The sequence below is a fragment of the Saccopteryx leptura genome, chromosome 1, assembly GCF_036850995.1.
Source record: "Saccopteryx leptura isolate mSacLep1 chromosome 1, mSacLep1_pri_phased_curated, whole genome shotgun sequence".
NCBI lineage: Eukaryota > Metazoa > Chordata > Mammalia > Chiroptera > Emballonuridae > Saccopteryx > Saccopteryx leptura.
The window spans coordinates 290,660,663-290,682,787 of NC_089503.1; the positions used below are offsets into that span (position 1 = coordinate 290,660,663).

The 22,125-nt window shown below is 36.4% G+C and overlaps 1 protein-coding gene across 1 annotated transcript in view; it reads left to right on the top strand.

Moving 5' to 3' along the window:
- Positions 1 to 2,270: 2,270 nt before the first annotated feature.
- Positions 2,271 to 22,125, top strand: part of LOC136389385 (killer cell lectin-like receptor subfamily F member 1) — a 37,315-nt gene continuing 17,460 nt past the window's right edge. Inside the window, exons 1-3 of the mRNA XM_066361189.1 lie at positions 2,271 to 2,409; positions 3,294 to 3,392; positions 10,975 to 11,106. Of these exons, the coding sequence (XP_066217286.1) occupies positions 2,271 to 2,409; positions 3,294 to 3,392; positions 10,975 to 11,106 (370 nt within the window). The remainder of the gene's footprint in view (positions 2,410 to 3,293; positions 3,393 to 10,974; positions 11,107 to 22,125) is intronic.

Consider the following 22,125-nt stretch of genomic DNA (forward strand, 5'->3'; position numbering starts at 1 on the left):
AAATCATAAATATTCACAACTGTAAACCTACTTTTTGCTCACCTTTGTATTAGACTTGGAGACATTAATATGAACTATGAACTCATGGAACCAAATGAAAGCATTTCCAATGGCCATATTTGAAACAACATGAGCAATAAAAGAAATAAAATAGTATTGAATTATTATTACTCAAAAAAATACAAAATAAATGAGTGAGTTATTGGTAATATATAATTGAATAAATAAATGTGAGACTAGGCAAATATTCCCTGCAGAAGAATTCTAAATAATTATATACATACTTTGTCTTCAAAGAAGTGGAGTATAACTCTCGACTCCTTAAGTGTGGGCTGCATATCTTGACTTCCTTTCAAAAAGTATGGTATAGACATGGAGACAAGAGTAACTTTACGGTAGATAAATCTGACACATATTACCACATTCAAGTGATTGTAATCAACATCAATTCAGCAGTGTTAAGCAATTTTGACAGTATGTGCTCTCTTCATAAGATGTTTTAGAATGGCAGTTTAACTCTGCCATCTTCCTTCGAAAACTTATAACTCAAGTACAGGGGGTCCTTGTGTTACAACCTTCTTGACATATGCTGTTTCAAGTTTACGAAGCTCACTACCATAAAAACTTAAAAAGTAAAAAGTGAGTGTTTCGTCTTACATCGTTAGCGTCGTACTTAAAGACTATGTGGGCAAGTTTGTTGGCGTGAGGCCGAAGAATATGCAATAGTGTTCCCTTGTCTATCGCGGAGGTTAGGTTCCGGAACCCCACAGGATAGGCAAAAATTCGACAAGTAGAGACCTCATATTTATTTTATTATTTATATATATATTTCAAGGCTTTATAAACCCTCCCCACACTCTTATAAACCTTTCCCACATTTATTTTGCTTATATCACCACAAAAATAATTAAAATATTAAATACATAAAAATATTTATATGCCACAAAATTCTACGATATAGCAAAAAATCCATGATGCAAAATTAGATATATACAATTTAAAAACCTGCGATACAGTGAGACCGCAAAAAGTGAACTGCGATATGGCAAGGGATGACTGTATTCTTTTTGGTGGCTTAGTTGTGTTTGTTTTTTTAAAAAAACATCTTTAATTATTTTTATTTATTTATTCATTTTAGAGAAGACAGAGAGAGAGAGAGAGAGAGCGAACGAAGGGGGGATGAGCAGGAAACATCAACTCCCATATGTGCCTTGACCAGACAAGCCCAGGGTTTTGAACCGGCGACCTCTGAGTTCCAGGTCAATGCTTGATCCACTGTGCCACCACAGGTCAGGCTAGTTGTGTTTTTATGCTCTAGATTATGATTTTGCAACTCTGTTGTGATAGGTAAGTGACTTAGGCTAGGGTGTGTTTCAATTTACACCAAAATTTGGGTTATATCACTGTAGTGGGAATAAAACTGTGTCGTAACCTGAGGACCCCCTGTATAATGATGAGAAAAAACATTAGACTAACCCAATTTGAGAACAGTCTCTAAAATATCTAACACTCCTCAAAAATTTCAAAAATCATAATAAAACAAGGAAAAAGTGAGAAAAAGTCACAGCCAAAAGTTTCTTAATAAGACCTGCAGACTAAATGTATTGTGATATCCCAAATAAGATTTTTAAATAGAAAAAGGCATTAAGTTAGGTAACAACTAAGAAAAAAAGGTATTAGGTAAAAAGTGAAGACTTTAGTTAATAATAATGTGTCAATGTTGAATTATTAAAATTGATGACTACCATACTACCATACTAGGGGAAGTTAGATGTTGGGTATATGAAAACTCTTTGTATTACCTTCACAATTTTTAAAATAAATCTAAAATTATCCTAAAAGAAAAACTTTATTTAAAGAATAAAAGTCTTGGCCTTGAATGCCTGGTTCAGTGGATAGAGCTGACGTACGGAAATTGAGGGTCAGGGCACACAAGAGAAGCAACCATCTGATTGTCTCTCCCTTCCTCTCCTCTTTCTCTAACTCTTCTCCTCCCACAGTCAGTGGCTTGATTTGTTCAAGTGATAGCCCTGGGCACTGAGGATGGCTCAGTTGATTCCAGCATCCACCCCAGTTGGGGGTTGCTGGGTGGATCCTGGTTGGGGTTCAAGTGGTAGTCTGTCTCACTATCTCCCCTCCTCTCACTTAGAAAAAAAAAGAATAAAAGTTTCTCTTGTTCCTTAACCATATCCTTTGTGGTTTTACAGCTAGCTCTTGAGTTTGCTTCAGTGCCACAGTTCTTAAACACAAACTCTGCTTCTGCGTAGCTGATGTCTCTCTCTCCATCAAATTCAAAGATGGATTATACTATTTATAGGATATTTGGACAGCAGCAAAACACCAAGACATCAACGAGGCAGAAGCCAAAGAAATACCCCTACCATTGCCAACACAAGTGGACATGCAAAGGTAGGAATCCATAACCCTCCATTAGACTGCAGATTACAGAATTAAGATTTTTTATGAGTCTTTAGGTTTTTAATGAGAACTAAGAATTTGAACTAAGAATTGTTACTCAGAAAATTTATACTGTGTTTACATACATGTATCTGCACCAGATCGTGCTGTTTCTTATCTCTGTAACCCATATATCTAGCACAGTTCCTGCCATGTAGTTATACATTTATAAATACTATTAAATTGAATGTAATAGATTAGATTTGACTTGACCTGTGTTGAAGATTGTGAAGGTGTTATAATGCTTCTTTTATTGAAGCAAAGTATTTAATTATAATATTAGCATTTGAGTTTTGTTTCATGAATTGATGTAAAAATACGATTTTTATTTCAAACAACACTTGAGAAGACACTATAATACTCAATCTTGCTTATGTGTTTTCATTAGACATTCATTTTTACTATTATTCAATTATTTTGTGACCACTCATATTTTACCTTCTTTGGCCTCAATTCCACTGAATTTTATGTGTGTAATTCAGTCAAGATGTAAATGAATCTAAATGACAATTTTTAGTGGAAATGTTTTGAATAACCAATCAATCAGCTGATATCTTCCCATTTGATTGTTGTATAAGTGGTAATTTTGGAATAGAAGTGTCAATATTAGAAGGATATTCAACTAAATAAGACATTGACCTTTTATTTAGAGTCCTTAAACTTGATTTTTTAAAGATAATTAGGTATATGTTCATGTCACAGTAATTTAAACAGAGATTGTAGATATTTTCCCTCACCTTCAGACAATGTGTACCTTCAGAATTTGCATTCCTATGAGACATTTTCAAGTTTATTTTAAATGTCTAAATGTTTCCAAAAAAAATTAATCATTACAGATTACTCTGAATGTCCAAAGTGGCATCAGACCGCTCTGAGATTGACCAGCGTTGCACTGGTTGTACTCGTTGCTACAGTGATAGGACTAACTCTTTGGGGTGAGTAAATTGAAACCTATATATTCAATTGTAGAGATTAACATATTTCCTTTGGCATTTCTTTTTATTTCTCTAACTTTTCTTAGAATTATTTTTCACATTTGCCTGATGATTTCTTCCGTTGTTATTTTAATTATGTTGGTAATAAATGACACAGTTGATTATTTCATTAATAATTAGTAGTTTACAGAAAAACTATAGAAAAAATTAATAGAACAAGGAGCTGGTTCTTTGAAAAAGATCAACAAAATAGACAAACCCTTGGCAAGACTTACCAAGGAAAAAAGAGAAAGAACTCATATAAACAAAATCCAAAATGAAAGAGGAGAAATCACCACGGACACCGTAGATATACAAAGAATTATTGTAGAATACTATGAAAAACTTTATGCCACTAAATTCAACAGCCTAGAAGAAATAGATAAATTCCTAGAACAACACAACCTTCTAGACTGAGTCAAGAAGAAGCAGAAAGCCTAAACAGACCTATTAGTAGAGAAGAAATAGAAAAAAAACATTAAAAACCTCCCCCAAAATAAGTCCAGGCCTTGACAGCTATACCAGCGAATTTTATCAAACATTCAAAGAAGACTTGGTTCCTATTCTACTCAAAGTCTTCCAAAAAATTGAAGAAGAAGCAATACTTCCAAACACATTTTATGAGGCCAACATAACCCTCATCCCAAAACCAGGCAAGGATGGCACAAAAAAAGAAAACTACAGACCAATATCTCTAATGAATACAGATGCTAAAATACTAAACAAAATACTGGAAAACCGAATACAACAACATATTAAAAAAATAATACATCATGATCAAGTGGGATTCATCCCAGAATCTCAAGGATGGTTCAACATACGTAAAACAGTTAATGTAATACACCATATCAACAAAACAAAGAACAAAAACCACATGATCTTATCAATAGACGCAGAAAAGGCTTTCGATAAAATACAACACAATTTTATGTTTAAGACTCTCAACAAAATGGGTATAGATGGAAAATATCTCAACATGATAAAGGCCATATATGATAAACCATCAGCTAACATCATATTAAATGGCACTAAACTGAAGGCTTTCCCCCTTAAATCAGGAACAAGACAGGGTTGTCCATTCTCCACTCTTATTTAATGTGGTACTAGAGGTTCTAGCCAGAGCAATCAGACAAGACAAAGAAATAAAAGGCATCCATATCGGAAAAGAAGAAGTAAAGGTATCACTTTTTGCAGATGATATGATCCTATACATCGAAAATCCCAAAGAATCCACAAAAATACTACTATAAACAAAAGGCCAATACAGTAAGGTCGCAGGATACAAAATTAACATACAGAAGTCAATAGCCTTTCTATATGCCAACAATGAAACAACTGAGAAGGAACTCAAAAGAATAATCCCCTTCACGATTGCAACAAAAAAATAAAATACTTAGGAATAAACATAACAAAGAATGTAAAGGACTTATATAATGAAAACTATAAACCATTGTTAAGGGAAATCGAAAAAGATATAATGAGATGGAAGAATATTCCTTGTTCTTGGTTAGGAAGAATAAATATAATCAAGATGGCCATATTACCCAAAGCAATATACAAATTTATGCAATTCCCATCAAAATTCCAATGACATTTTTTAAAGAAATGGAGCAAAAAATGATCAGATTTATATGGAACTATAAAAAACCCCGAATAGCCAAAGCAATCCTAAAGAAAAAGAATGAAGCTGGGGGCATTACAATACCTGACTTCAAACTCTATTATAGGGCCACGACAATCAAAACAGCATGGTATTGGCAGAAAAATAGACACTCAGACCAATGGAACAGAATAGAAAACCCAGAAATAAAACCACATATATATAGTCAAATAATTTTTGATAAAGGAGCCAACAACACACAATGGAGACAAGAAAGCCTCTTCAATAAAGGGTGCTGGGAAAACTGGAAAGCCACATGCAAAAGAATGAAACTGGACTACAGTCTGTCCCACTTTACTAAAATTAACTCAAAATGGATCAAAGATCTAAACATAAGACCTGAAACAATTAAGTACATAGAAGAAGACATAGGTACTCAACTCATGGACCTGGGTTTTAAAGAGCATTTTATGAATTTGACTCCACAGGCAAGAGAAGTGAAGGCAAAAATTAATGAATGGGACTACATCAGACTAAGAAGTTTTTGCTCAGCAAGAGAAACTGATAACAAAATAAACAGACAGCCAACTAAATGGGAAATGATATTTTCAAACAACAACTCAGATAAGGGCCTAATATCCAAAATATACAAAGAACTCATAAAACTCAACAACAAGCAAACAAACAATCCAATAAAAAATGGGAAGAGGACATGAACAGACACTTCTCCCAGGAGGAAGTACAAATGGCAAACAGATATATGAAAAGATGCTCATCTTCTTTAGTTATTAGAGAAATGCAAATCAAAACTGCAATGAGATACCACCTCACATCTGTTAGATTAGCTATTATCAACAAGACAGGTAGTAGCAAATGTTGGAGAGTCTGGAGAGAAAAAGGAACCCTCATTCACTGTTGGTGGGAATGTAAAGTAGTACAACCATTATGGCAGAAAGTATGGTGGTTCCTCAAAAAACTGAAAATAGAACTACCTATGACCCAGCAATCCCTCTACTGGGTATATACCCCAAAAACTCAGAATCATTGATATGTAAAGATACATGCAGCCCCATGTTCATTGCAGCATTGTTCAGTGGCCAGGACATAGAAACAACCAAAAAGCCCGTCAATAGATGACTGGATAAAGAAGATGTGGCACATATACACTATGGAATACTACTCAGCCATAAGAAATGATGACATTGGATCATTTACAGCAAAATGGTGGGATCTTGATAACATTATACGAAGTGAAATAAGTAAATCAGAAAAAACCAGGAACTGCATTATTCCATACGTACGTGGGACATAAAAGTGAAACTAAGAGACATTGATAAGAGTGTGGTGGTTACGGGGGGAGGGGGGAGAAGGAGAGGGAAAGGGGGAGGGGGAGGGGCACAAAGCAAACTAGATAGAAGGTGACAGAGGACAATCTGACTTTGGGTGATGGGTATGCAACATAAGTGAACGACAAGATAACCTGGACTTGTTATCTTTGAATATATGTATCCTGATTTATTGATGTCGCCCCATTAAAAATAAAATTATTAAAAAAAAAAGAAAAAATAATTAGTAGTTTAGAAAAATAATTGGTAGTTTTTTCCTTTATAGAGGAGGCAGTAAACTAATTTATATAGTCTATTATGCTCATAATTTTTATTAGTTGGTAAATAGTGTGGGTTTGACAGTCACAATTCTATGAACTGAACTTTTTCTTAGTTAATTTTTTTTAATTTTTAACTTATATTGAAATAATATTGAGCCTGACTAGGCGGTGGTACAGTGGATAGAGTGTTGGACTGGGATGCCAAAGACCCAGGTTCGAGACCCCAAGGTCACCAGCTTGAGCACGGGCTCATCTGGTTTGAGCAAAGCTCAACAGCTTGGACCCGAGGTCTCTGGCTCGAGCAAGGAGTTACTCAGTCTGCTGAAGGCCTGCGGTCAAGGCACATACGAGAAAGCAATCAATGAACAACTAAGAAGTTGCAACGCACAACAAAAAACTGATGATTGATGCTTCTCATCTCTCTCTGTTTCTGTCTGTCTGTCCCTATCTATCCCTCTATCCCTCTCTCTGACTCTCTCTCTGTCTCTGTAAAAAAAGAAAAAGAAAGAAAGAAATGATATTGAGTGGGTTTGAAGTGTCTTATTCAGCACGACACCTTCTGCACCCTGTATTGTGTCCCTTATGCCTCATACAAATTCTTTTTCCACTCCCATTCCCCTCCTTTTCCTCCCCTCCCATCTCCACCTCCACTTTCCCTCTGATGATTTCTACCCTGTTATCAGTGTCTATGTGTTGTGTATATACAATTTAGCTAATCTCTCCACCTTTTTTGATTCCATCCACTCTTCCGCCTTCCCTCTGACAACTGTCCATCTGTTCCCTGTGACCATGCCTCTCTTTATTTTTTGTTCCTCTTTTTATTGTGTTCATTAGATTCCACATATAAGTGAGATCAAGTAGTATTTGTTTTTCTCTGCCTGGCTTATTTCACTTAGCATAATAATCTTCAGGTCCATCTATGCTGTCACAAAATGTAAGATTTCCTTCTATTTTATGACTATGTAGTATTCCATTGTGTAAATGTAGCACAGTTTTTTTATGCACTCATCCACTGATAGACACTTGGACTGTTTTATAGATGCTGGCTATTGTAAACAATGCTGCAATGAACATGGGAGGTGCATGTCTTCTTTTAAATTAGTGTTTTAGGATTCTTAGGATCTATTCCTAGAGGTAGGATAACTGGGTCATAAGGCAGTTCCGTTTTTAATTTTTTGAGGAAATGCTATACTATTTTTCACACTGGCTGTACGAGTCTACATTTCACCAGCAGTGCAGGAGGGTTCCCTTTTCTCCACCCCCTCACCAGCACTTGTTTCTTAATTTGTTAATGAGCACCATTCTGGCAGGTGTGAGGTGGTATCTCATTGGGTTTTAATTTGCATTTCTCTGATGATTAGTGATGTTGAGCATTTTTTATATGCCTATTGGCCACCTGTATGTCTTCTTTGGAGAAGTGTATATTCAGGTCCTTTGTTCATCTTTTTTTTAAATATCAGGGTTTTTTTTAGATTTTATTTACTGAGTTTTAGAGATAGCAGAAAGAGAGAGAGAGAGAGAGAATAAGGGAGGAGAAGCCAAAAGCATCAATTTGTAGTAGTTATTTCCTGTATGTGCCTTGACTGGGTAAGCCTATGGTTTTTAAACCCAATACCTAGAGTTTTGAACCAGCAACCTCAGTGTTCCAGGTTGATGTTTTATCCACTGTGCCACTACAGGTGTGGCTTGCTCATTTTTTATTTGGATTATTTACTTTCCTGATGTTGAGTTTTAGAAGTTCTTTATAAATTTTGGTTATTAATTCCTTATCAGTTGTATCGGAGAATATGTTCTCCCATAGAGCAGGTTGTCTTTTTATTTTGTTAATGGTGCCTTTTGCTGTAAAAAAGCTTTTTAGTTTGACATAGTCCCATTTGTTTATTTTGTCCTTTATTTCCCTTGCCCAAGGAGATATATAGGCAATGTATTGTTTCAAAAGATGTCTGAGGGTCTACTGCCTTTGTTTTCTTCTGAGATATTTTTGGCTTCATGACTTAACATTTAAATCTCTTATCTATTATGAGTTTATTTTTGTGAATGGTGTAAGTTGGTGGTCTAGTTCATTTTTTTGCATGTACCTGTTCAATTTTCCCAAAACCATTTATTAAAGACACTGTCTTTACTTCACTGTATACTCTTAACTCCTTTGTCAAATATTAATTGACCATAAAGTCATGGGTTTATTTCTGGGTTCTCTCTCTGCTTTGTTCTATTGATCTGTTTGCTCATTCTGGTGACAATATCAGGCTGTTTTGATTACAGTGGCTCTGTAGTATAACTTGATATCAGGAAGTGTGATCATCTCCCACTTTGTTTTTCATTTTCAAGATAGCTAAGGCTATTCAGATTATTTTTTGTTCCATATAAAGTTTTGGAATATTTTTTCTAGATCTGTGAAGTATGCCATTGGTATTTTAATAAGAATTATATTGAATCTACAGATTGTTTTGAGTAGTATGGATAATTTAATGATGTTAATTCTTCCTATCCATGAACATGATATATGCTTCCACTTATTTGTATCTTCCTTGATTTCTTTTTTCAATGTCTTATAATTTTACTAGTCTTTTTGGTTAAATTTTCTCCTAGGTACTTTTTTTTGTTGTTGTTGCAATAGTAAATGGAATTGTTTCCTTAATTTCTCTTTCTGACAGTTCATTATTGGTGTATAAAAATGCCACTTATTTCTTATGATTAATTTTAAATCCTGCCCTGGCTGACTGGCTCAGTCATAGAGCATTGGCCCAGTGTGTGTATTCCCAGTCAGGGCACACAAGAGAAGTGACCATCTGCTTCTCCACACCAACCCCTTCCCCTTCTTTCTCTTTCTCTCTCTACCCCTCCCACTGTGGATGGCTTTCTGGAACCTCCCCTTCAGGTGGTAAAAATAGCTTGGTTGTTGAACAACAGCTCTAGATGGGCAGAGCATTGCCAGTAGGGGCTTGCCTGGTGGAACTTGGTTGGGGCACATGTAGAAATCTGTCTCTGTCTCCTTTCCTCTCACTTAAAAAAACATATATATATATCCCTTGGCCAAATTCCTTTATCTAGTAGTTATTTAGCAGAACTTGGTCTAGTAGTTATTTAGCAGAAACTTTAGGGTTTTCTAAGTGTAGTATCATGTCATCAGCAAATAATGACAGTTTTACTTCTTCTTTTCCAATTTGGATGCCTTTTATTTCTTCTTTTTGCCTGATTGCTGTGGCCAAGACTTCTAGTACTGTGTTGAATACAAGTGGTGAAAAGGAACACCCCTGTCTATTCCTGATCTTAAGAAGATTGTATTTAATTTTTGCCCATCACGTATGATGTTGGCTGTCAGTTTGTCAAAAATGGCCTTATTATGTTGAGGTTCCCTGTATTCCCAATTTGCTGAGAGTTTTGATCATAAATGGGTGCTGGATTTTATCAAATGTTTTTTCTATTGATATGATCATGTAATTTTTATCCTTTTTATTTTATTTTTTTGTGATGAATCATGTTTATTGATTTGCAGATATTGTACCAGCCTTGCCTCTGTGGAATAAATCCCACTTGAACATGATGTATGATCTTTTTAATGTATTGCTATATCCTGTTTGTTAATATTTTGTTGAGAAGTTTAGCATCTATGTTCATCAGAGACATTGGCCTATAGCTTTTTTACTTTGTGGTGTCTTTACCTGGTTTTGGAATTAAGATAATGCATGCTGAATTGAACTTATACATTTTGGTAAAGTAACCTAGTTTTAAAAAAGCTGATTTGGTTCTTTTAATAAACTTTGGATTTTATAGTTGACTTCATATTTTGAAGTTTTAACATAATTTATCAGTTGTTTGAAAATTGAAGGCCAAATGAAAATTAAGATCTGATACCAAGATGAACTCTACATCAGTAAAAGCGATAAATAATTATATCTGTTATTATTTCTGTTGTACCATTCTACATGTTAAGAGTTGGGATAAACATTTTATATACATTATCTTTTAACCTTACAACAACTCTAAGTTTGTTAAACATTCCTTCCTCCCTTTTATATATGAAAAAAAACCCCGAGAAACAATTAGTTTAAGATCACAGAGTATTAACCTATCACAGTAAACAGATGCAAATTTAAATATATATTAATTTTACTTCAATAATTTGTTTTATTGTTTGTTTCTACTTACTTTATTGCATGTGGAAATCTATCCCTAAGTTATCCATCCCTTATCAAATTAGAGGGTTGAAATGTTATCTGTAGATAGACTTCCTATCAATCAGCAGTTTGTGCCTTCACTTGCAGCTTCATTTAATGGTAATTAGAAAGCAAAAGATCTAATTAGTGTTACTCCTTTTTTTAATTATTATTTCTTAGTAAGTCACCTAAGTACAAATTCCTTCAGTGATAACCACAGCATGGAGATGTTTGGGAGTAAGAATGGAACCAGCAATTGCAGTTGTATGACTAGTCTTCCCAGGAAACAGCAGGGCAATGCAAACTTCACAAGTAAGTTACTTTATTCCATTATATTGTTGAAGAGAAAAAAAACTTTCCTTCCAACTCTAAAGTTTAGTAACCAAGGAGACTGTGAATCAAACTGGCAAAAAAAAAAAAAAACAAATTACAGGAGAAGAAATGTTTATTTACATGCATACTGGAACTAACCAAAGAAGTAGCTAGTTCAAAATGCTTAAAGTAAAAGGCTTATATACCTAATTTAAGAGGGAAAAAGGAGGGGGGGGGGAATTATTTCTGTGGGAAAAGCATGTTTCTTTAGAAAAGGCAACGTTTTCTTTTAGGTAAACAAACTGGAGAAAGAAAGTTTGTAATAGTATCTATTTATGCAGGTGAGAGTAAGTAGTCTTTCCCTCTTCTTAATGGCCACAAAATTCCCCTAGAGAGGCGGCTGGTGGTGAGTTCTGTCTTCTTTTCTGAGAATAAATCACCCAAAAGACAAGGTTCTGGCAGTCTCATTTCTCAGAATTTTCTGATTTTAGTCAGGTTAGAGTAGCTCCAAGGAGCATCTGCTGAATCTCAAATGTCATCAGCTTAAAATATTTCTTAAACCAACATAGAATATTTTAGTCAGGTGTGTTTAGATCACCTTCACTATTTTGAAGATAATTTTCTTATTTCAAATCCTTTCTTTATTTTTATTAATTTTAATTTATTGTGTTAACAAGGATTCAAGTGTCCCACTCAATATAACACCCTCACACCCACCCCTGTGTCCTCCATTACACCCCTAAAGTGCCCCTACCCTTAACTCCTCCCCTCTTCCCTCTGGGATTTGCTGTCATGTTATCTGTATTTCAGTGTATATTTAATTTCACTAATCTCTTCACCTTCTCTTATCCCATTCCCTCATTCCCCTTCCCTCTGACAGTTGTCCTTCTGCTTCCTGTGATCCCCCTACACCTCTATTCCACTCCTCAGTAAACTTTGTTCCTTAGATTCTCCATATAAGTGAAATCATATGATGTTCGTCTTTCTCTGCCTAGTTTACTTCACTTAGCATAATAATCTCCAGGTCCATCCATGCCATCACAAAAGGTAAGATTTCTTTTCTTTTCATGGCTATGTAGTATTCCATTGTGATACGCACCACAGCTTTTTAATCCACTCATCCACTGATGTGGACACTTGGGCTGTTTCCAGATCTTAGCTATTGTAAACAATGCTGCCATAAACATAGGATTGCATATCTTCTTTCGAATCAGTGATTTAGTATTCTGAGGATATATTTCTAAAAGTGGGATAGCTGGTGCAAAAGGCAGTCCATTTTTAATTTTTTGAGGAAACATCATACTGTTTTTCACAGTGGCTGCACCAGTCTGAATTCCTACCAGCAGTACAGAAGGGTTACTTTTTCTCTACACCCTCTTCAGCACTTATTGTGTGGTGATTTGTTAATGAGCGTCATTCTGACCGGTGTGAGGTGCTATCTCATTGTGGTTTTAATTTGCATTTCTCTGATGATTAGTGATGTTGAACATTTTTTCACATGTCTGTTGGCTATCTCTGTAACTTCTTTGGAGAAGTGTCTATTCAGTTCCTTTGCCCATTTTGAATTGGATTGTTTACCTTCCTGATGTTGAGTTTTATAAGTTCTTTATAAATTTTGGTTATTAACCCCTTATTGTATTGGCGAATATGTTCTCCCATTGTGTGGCTTGTCTTTTAATTTTGTTACTGATGTCTTTTGCCATGCAAAACTTTTTTAGTTTGATATAGTCCCATTTGTTTATATTGTCCTTTATTTCACTCACCCATGGAGATAAATCAGCAAAAATATTGCTAAGAGAGATATCGGAGAGTTTAGTGCCTATGTTTTCTTTCAAGATGTTTATGGTTTTGCGACTTACATTTAAGTCTTTTATCCACTTAGAGCAGCGGTTCTCAACCTGTGGGTCGCAACCCCGGCGGGGGTCTAATGACCAAAATTCAGGGGTCGCCTAAAGCCATCGGAAAATACATATTTATTATACAATACATTTTAAAATAAAATATGTATTTCTGATGGTTTTAGGCAACCCCTGTGTTTTGGTCGTTTGATCCCCGCCGGGGTCGCGACTCACAGGTTGAGAACCGCTGACTTAGAGTTTATTTTTGTGAATGGTGTAAATTGGTGGTCTAGTTTCTTTTATTTGCATGTACTTATCCAATTTTCCCAAAACCATTTATTAAAGAGACCGTCATTTCTCCATTGTATGCTCTTGCCTCCTTTGTCAAGTATCAATTGACCATAAAGGTGTGGATTTATTTCTGGGTTCTCTGTTCTGTTCCATTGATCTGTATGCTTGTTCTTATGCCAGTACCAAGCTGTTTTGATTACAATGGCCTTGTAGTATAACTTGATATCAGGAAGTGTGATACCTCCCACTTTATTCTTCATTTCAATATTGCTGAGTCTATTCAGGGTTTTTTGTTGTTGCTGTTCCATATAAATTTTTGGAATATTTGTTCTATTTCTTTGAAAAATGCCATTGGTATTTTAATAGGAATTGTATTGAATTTGTAAATTGCTTTGGGTAACATAGACATTTTAATGATGTTTATTCTTCCTATCCATCAGCATGGTATATGCTTCCTCTTGTTTGTATCTTCCTTGATTTCTTTTTTCAATGTCTTATAATTTTCTGAATACAAGTTTTTTACCTCCTTGGTTAAATTTACTCCTAGGTACTTTTTGTTGTTGTTGTTGCAATAGTGAAGAGGACTGTATACTTAATTTCTCATTCAGACATTGTATTGTTGATGTATAAAAATGCCACTGATTTCTGAATATTAATTTTATATCCTGCCACCTTGTTGAGTTTATTTATCAGGTCTAGTAGTTTTTTGACTGAGACTTTAGGGTTTTCTATGTACAGTGTCATGTCATCAGCAAATAATGATAGTTTTACTTTTCTTTTAATATTTGGATGCCTTTTGTTTCTTCTACTTGTCTGATTGCTGTGGCTAGGACTTCCAGGACTATGTTGAATAAGAGTGGTGAAAGGGGGCACCCTGCCTTGTTCCTGATCTTAAGGGGATTGCTTTTAATTTTTGGCTGCTGAGTATTATGTTGGCTGTCGGTTTGTCATAGATGGCCTTAATATGTTGAATGTTCCCTGTATTCCCTCTTTGCTAAGAGTTTTGATCATGAATTGGTGCTGGATATTATCAAATGTTTTTTCTGCATCTACTGATATGATCATATAATTTTTATACTTTTTATTTTTTTATGTGATGAACCATGTTTACTGATTTGCAAATATTGTACCAATCTTGCCTCTCCAGAATAAATCCCACTTGATCATGATGTATGACTTTTTCAATGTATTGCTGTATCCAGTTTGATAATGTATTGTTGCGAATTTTAGCTTCTATGTTCATCAAGAATATTGGCCTACAATTTTCTTTCTTTTTTATGTCTTTACCTTGTTTTGGAATGCAGATAATGGTTGCCTCATAAAAGGAGCTTGGAAGTCTTCTTTCCTCCTGAATTTTTTGAAATAGCTTGAGAAGGATAGGCGTTAGTTCTTTGAATATTTGGTAAAATTCACCTGTGAAGCTATCTGGTTTAGGACTTTGGTTTGCTGGGAGTTTTTTGATAACTGTTTTAAATTTATTTGTTGTAATCAGTCTGTTTAGGTTTTCTGATTCTTCTAGATTGAGTTGTTGAAAGATTGTATGTTTCTAGGGATTTATCCATTTTACCTAGATTGTCCAATGATTTGGCATATAGATCTTCATAGTATTTTCTTCCAATCCCTTGTATTTTTCTGGTGTCAGTTATTACTTCTCCACTCTCATTTCTAATTTCATTTGAGTCCTCTCTTTTTTTCTTGATGAGTCTGGTTAATGGTTCATCAATCTTGTATATCTTTTCAAAGAACCAGTTCTTGGTTTTATTGATCTTTTGTATTGTTCTTTTAGCCTCTATGTCATTTATTTCCGCTCTGATCTTTATTAGTTTTTACTTCTGCTTCCTCTGGACTTATTTGTTGTTCTTTTTCTAATTCTTTTAGATGCAGGGTTAGGTGTTTATTTGAGTTTTTCTTGCTTCTTAAGCAAGAAAAATGCCTAGAATGCTATAAACTTCCCTCTCAAAACTGCTTTTGCTGTGTCTTATAAATTTTGAGTTGTTATATGTTCATTTTCATTTGTTTCAAGAAATTTTTTCTATTTCTTCCTTGATCTCATTGTTAACCCATTCGTTATTTAATAACATGCTATATAGCCTCCAAGTGTTTGAGTGTTTTTCAGTTTTTCTGTTGTAGTTGATTTCTAGTTTCATTCCATTGTAATCAGACAAGATGTTTGATATGAATTCAATCTTCTTAAATTTATTGAGACTTGTTTTGTGTCCTAACATGTGGTCTATCCTAGAGAATGTATCATGAGCACTTGAAAAGAATGTCTATTCTGTTGCTTTGGGATGAAAGGTTCTAAAGATATTTATTAAATTCAGTTAATGTAGTGTGTAATTTAAAGACACTGTTTCTTTGTTAATTTTCTGTCTGGAGGATATATCCATTGATGATAGTGGAGTATTAAAATCCTCTACTATTATAGTATTGCTGTTGATCTTGCCCTTTTTGTTCATCAAAATCTGCTGTATATATGTAGGTGCTTCTGAATTAGGTGAATAAATACTTACAATGGTTATATTGTCCTTTTGGATTGCTCCCTTTATCATTATGTAGTAACCTTCTTTATCTCTTACTATAGCCTTTTTTTCAAAGTCTATTTTCTCAGATATAAGTATTGCTATCCCAGCTTTTTTTATTTGCATGAAATACTTTTTTCCATCCCTTCACTTTCCGTCTATGTGCATCTTTTGTTTTGAGGTGGGTCTCTTATAGACAGCATATGTATGGGTCCTGTTTTTTTATCCATGCAGCTACCCTATGTCTTTTGATTGGAGCATTTAATCCATTTACATTTAAGGTTATTATTAATATGTGTTTATTTATTGCCATTGTATTCATAAATCTACAATCCTCTTTTTTTAGATTTCTTTCCTTTGCTCTTTTTACATCAGACCCCTTAACATTTCTTGCAGTATTGGTTTGGTCATAATGATTTCCTTGAGTTTTTTTTTTCTTTTTGTCTTATAGGCTTTTTATTTCTCCTTCAATTTTAAATGATAGCCTTGCTGGATAAAGTAGTATTGGTTGTAGATTCTTGTTTTGCATCACTTTGAATATTTCTTGCCAATCCCCTTTGGCCTCACAAGTTTCTGTTGAGAAGATGGATGTCATCCTTATGGGGGCTCCTCTGTAGGTAATTAACTGCTTTTTTTCTTGCAGCTTTTAGTATTTTTTCTTTGTCTCTTAACTTTGGCATTTTAATTATGATGTGTCTTGGTGTAGGCCTCCTTGGGTTCCTCTTTAATGGGACTCTCTGTGCTTCTTGAACTTGTACGACTTTTCTTTCATCAATTTAGGGAAGTTTTCAGCTATGATTTCTTCAAACAGGTTGTCTATCCCTTGTTCTTTCACTTTTCATTCAGGAACCCCTATGATGGGGATGTTATTTCTCTTAATGTTGTCACAGAGATCTCTTACAATTTCCTCAGTCTTTTTGAGCCTCTTTTCTTTTTGTTGCTCTGCTTTTGTGCTTTCAATTTTAATGTCCTCTAAATCGCTGACTCAGTCCTCTACTTCATCCAGCCTGCTGTTGATTCCTTCTAGTGCAGCCTTCATTTCTTATATTGTATTTGTCATGCTCCCAACAAGGTGAGCATCAGTTTCTTTTTTTATAGTTTCATTGTCCATTCTGATGCTTCCTATCTCTTTATTTAGATGCTCATTACATCCACCCATTGTTGCTTTAAGATATTTGAATATCCTAAAAATAATAGTTTTAAACTCTGCATCTTGTAGTTTGGTTACTTCCATTTAATTCAGTTCTTTTTCTGGGGATTTCACTTGTTGATTCATTTGGGTCACATTTCTCTGTCCACCTTTTTTATCTGTGCATTTGGTAGTGCTGTCTGACTTTGAAATTGTAGTTGTGTCTTTATGAGGAAGATGGGTTCAGTGGTACTGATCTTCAGGCCACTTCTTTTCCTTGCTTCTTGAGGATACCTTTTTTCCTCTTGTTGTATTTGAGTATTGAATGCAGTTGATCCTATCACAGGTACATTTATCCCTTCAGACTGCTAGGCTCTAAAATTCAACCTTTATCATATGTATAATGCAGCATGAATTGTCTGTCATTTGGGCGTATTTATTCTCCACTGCATCTGGTGCCTGCTAGTCTCCTCCTTTGGAAGTGCTGCTTGTGTAGCTACCTGAGTCTTGGGTTGTTGCTGCCTGCCACCCAGTATCGGATGTGTTGGCTCTAGATCTTCTTTGGTTCGCATTAGCTGTTTTTTGTAACTCACTGTGTGCTACCTGCCTGCAGATACTGCTTTTTGCTGTTTGTATCTGCATTTTCTGTGCCATGGTCGTGTGGGAGCAGCTAACCTTTGTATAACAATCAGCTTTCTCCTGCCTAGAGATGACAGCAGCTCTATAAAAGCCCCAAGCTCTGTAAGATTTGTCTCCATTTTTTAGCTGCTCCTCCTCCTCTTCCTCTTGCAGCTGCCTGGTCTTCCCACAGAGTCTTCTGTAGTAAGCCTTAGCCTCACCCAACCAACCTCTCTACAGGTTGCATGCTTGGTTGGTTAGGGCAGCTGAGGTTGTAAATACAATGTTTGTGGGATCTCGTTCTTCAGGGGTCTCCTGGTCAGCATAGTATGCAGAATGTGCCCCCTACACCAGAGTTTGATCCCTCAGCCACTGCTGAGTGTTCAAATTTTATTTCTCCCAAAAAGGTGAGCATCAGGTTTAGACCAAGTGTGGCTGACAGTTTCCTCTGCAGAAGTTCTTACAGCTGGTGAGACCCTGGTGTCAGAGTAGAAGACTGAGAGAGTCCTCTCCTGGGGCTGACTGTGCCCCCCACAAGAAGGTGGCTATGCCCCTTGACAAGATCCAACAATAGGCTCACAGAGACCCACATGTAAAATATTCATGCTCCAAGCCTCTCTCCCTTACCCCTGTGAAATCTAGCCCAGCAGGGCAGGATATCCAGCACCCAAGATGGCTGACTGTGAAGCTCCACCCTATTAGATGCACATGAGCTGCTGTGCCAGTGCTGATCACAGAGAGCAGAACTTGCTTCAGCTGGGCCAGGTGTGAGGAGCCCTTCTTTAGAATACCACTGTAACAAGGGTTGTTAGGTCCTGAGCTGATATTCTCTGCAGCTGGCCACTGGATGTGTCAGCCCTGGGCCTCCTTGTCAGGAACCTGGCACAGAACAACAGGAGACACTTCCCTTGACTGGCTCTCAGCAACTTTCTTGGAGCTACATGCAATCTAGAGTTTGTGACTGCCTCTGCTAGGCCCAGGTGCACATGGAAATACCAGCGGCACACTTAGGCTGGCTTTTACCCACTCTGAGCCTGGGGGAAGGTCCGTTTAAAAGGTCCCGGTTCTCTGAGTCCTGCCTCCTACAGCCTCTATCTGTTGGCTGTTTGTTGGGCTCTGCCACTGTAAAATCCTCTGCTAGAGTCTAGAGCCCACGGCAATCCACAGATTAGAAAGGGTGGTGAGTTTGGCTCCACCCGTTGGTCCCAGGTGTCAGTCTGTCCAGCCTTTTTTCATAGACCTCATAAAGGTGTGGCCCCAGGAGTCTGGTGGTTGTGGCCTCTGAGGCCCAGAGGTGTGATCTTCCTGCTCTCTGGACAGTTTCTATTGAGTCTCTGGTGAAGTGGAATCAGCAGAATTAGACTCTGGAGGATGTAGGGGAAATCTCCAACCTCCACACTAAAAAACTGAGTCACTAACATGCTTCTTGCCTCTTGGCCTCTCTGAATGACCCAGTCTCCACGACTAGGGTAGAAGAGACTCCTCATGGTGGATCAGTTGCTTTTCCCAGGCTGATGTTACTCAGAGGGGACTGCTCCATTCAAGAAAGATGGCAACTGAAGTATTGGAAAATGACTCAGCACAGGGGTTCTGGTGGCCATCCCACAACATGTCTCTCCCTGGGCCTCCAACTTTATACTCTCCTCATGCAACTCTAGTCCTCTCAGCTCTCCCCTCTACTGGAGCCCTGGGTAAGTGACTATGAATAAGATTTTCTGTGCAGGCCCTTCAAGACAGAGCCTGCATCTCTGAGAGCTCCATCTCTCTCTCACAGACAGAAACCCAGCTCTCTTCACCTCTAAATGCTGTGTGGGCACTTTTTCTAGGGGCTCTAAGATGGGGCTCCAGTCCTGGAGGTGAGGACCCACACCTCTCAGGGCAACCCTCCCCACAGTGAGAGTCTCTCCAGATTCTCAGCCACCGCTTGCTTCTGGGAGCGGGGCCGCCTTTTCCTCGTCTCCACCTTTTCTACCAGTCTTGATGTGTCTTCCTCTGTGATCCTTGGTTATAGACTCTTCTTCATTTAGTCCAAAGTTGATTTTTCAAGATGATTGCTCTTAAGTTAAAATTTAATTTGGTCCCGGGAAGCGGCAGTTAGAACATCTACCTACTCTGTCATCATCTTGGAATCTCTTATTTCAATTCTTTACCTTCTATCCTGCTTTCTGTTAATGTGTTCAGGTTTACTGTTTAGACTATGGTTACTGCTGACTTGCTTACCTTACAGTTGCTAAAACTCTTCTCAAATACCAGTGTCTCCAATAGCCAGCTTGCCACTACTTCAAGTCTTGTAATCCCTTTGTTAGGTAACAAACTTAACCTATTTTGTTAAGTTTGTTATTTTAAAAAACTTCCTATTTTAAAAAATTTTAATTTACATATTTGACTACATATGCTTATTAGGCATATAAAAATTCTTAATGTACTGACAACATGGCAAGAAATTTGAGTAAATTTTCCTGCTGTCAAGAATCTCATGATCAATCTGTGAGATTGTAAAGACAGAATCAAATGGCATGACAACATAAAATTTAAGCTGACAAAATCTTTCTTAATAGAGTCTAGAGTAGCTTCTTGCATGTGGCATAAGTATCCCTACAGGCCCATTCTATAGTCTTTTCTCAAACAACATCAGGGGGAGGTGGAGTAACTGACAAGTGGAGGTGGATTTCATGGAGTCTTGGACATTTTATTGATCTGGCCCCAGCTCTAAACTAGAGGAAGCCAACTCTTATATACAGATTGGCCCCTCCCATTCATACTCAGGCCTAATAGATGACACCACAAATAGTAAACAGTGTGTTAAATACAGACAGGTAGCCCATGGCTAGCTACACACAGTGTCTGACACCAACTTATACCTGAAACCTGCATATGTGGATCCAGAACCATTGCAACCAGTGGTGGGTTTCACACTACACCAGAGCTCAACCCAACTAGCCACACAAGCAGCACATCCAAAGGGGGATTCTGGAAGACATCAGACCCTGTTGGAAACAACTCCATATCAAGGGGCAGCCCCTGCACAATGACTCATATACAAAGATCAAGGTTTATCATTGTAATCAGTCAGCCTGAAAAATTAACTCCACCCACAAAAGGTCCAACAGCATTCATGACTCAACAAAACAGGAAGGTATATTTATTGCACAGGAAACAGTTCTGAAGCACTGAGCTCAGGTCATCTGGAAGATTGCACCACTGAGCTCAGCAAGACACTGTCATCATAAAGCCATCATAACCAGTTTTGGAGTCAAAGCAGATATATCTACCTAATACACAAAAACCTGATGAGGAGACAAAGAAATATGCCCCAAATGAAAAAACAAGGGAGACACCTAGAAAAAGAGTTAAGGGAAATGGAAGCAACAAAACCACCAGAGGCAGAGTTTAAAATAATGGCTATGAAGATACCCAAAAACCTTAATGGAAGAATCAGTGATCTTAGTCAGAAATTTTTCTTCTTTTATCAATTATTTTATTCTTTAAGTTATTGGTTTTAGCAATAGAGGAAGGGAGAGAGAGAAAGAGAAACAGGTACATTGAGCTGTTCCTGTATGTGCCATGACTGGGAACTAAACCAGCAACCTTTGTGCCTATGGATAATGCTCTAACCAACCGAGTTATCTGGCCAAAGTTTCAGTCAGAACTTAAACAAAGGTATAGTAAGCATTAAAAAGGACATAAAAGTCATAAAAAAGAATCAATCAGAAAAGAAAAATACAGTATCTGAATTAAAAAAATAATACTAGAAGGAATTAACTGCAGGTTAGATGAATCAGAGGATCAAATCAGTGATTAAGAGAAGAAGATAATAGTAATCACCCAAGCAGAGCATAATGAAGAAAAGATAATTTAAAAAATTAGAAATTTCTAAAAGACCTATGGAATAACATCTAGTATAACAATAACAGAATCATAAGGGAAGAATAAAAATCATATGCTCATATCAATATATCAGAAAAAAACATTTGGTAAAATCCAGCACCCGTTTATGATAAAATTCTTAGCAAAGTGGGAACAGAGGTATCATACCTCAACTTAATAAAGGCTGTATATGACAAACCCACAGCCAACATCACACTCAATGAACAAAACTCCAAGCCTTTTCCTTAAGATCAGAGACCTTACAGGGATACCCACTTTCTACATTAGTATTCAACACAGTACTGGAAGTCTTAGCCAAAACCATTAGACAAGAAGAAGAAATAAAAGGTATCCAAATTGGAAAAGAGAAAGTACAACTTCTATAATTGGAAGATGACATGATATTCTATATATAAAGAAAACTCTAAAGACTCAGCCAAAACATAATAGTTATAATAAATTAATTCATCAAAGTAGCAGGATACAAAATTAATATTCAAAGATTGGTGGCGTATTTGTACACCAATAATGAACTATCAGAAAGACAAATTAAGAAACAATACCATTTACTATTGCAACACATACAGGAAATAAAGTACCTAGGAATAAACTTAATCAAGGAGGTAAAAGACTAGTCTTAATAAAATTATAAGATACTGAAGAAAGAAACTGAGGAAGATACAAATAAGTAGAAACATATACCATGTTCATGAGTAGAAAAAATTAACATAATTAAAATGTCCATACTACCAAAAGC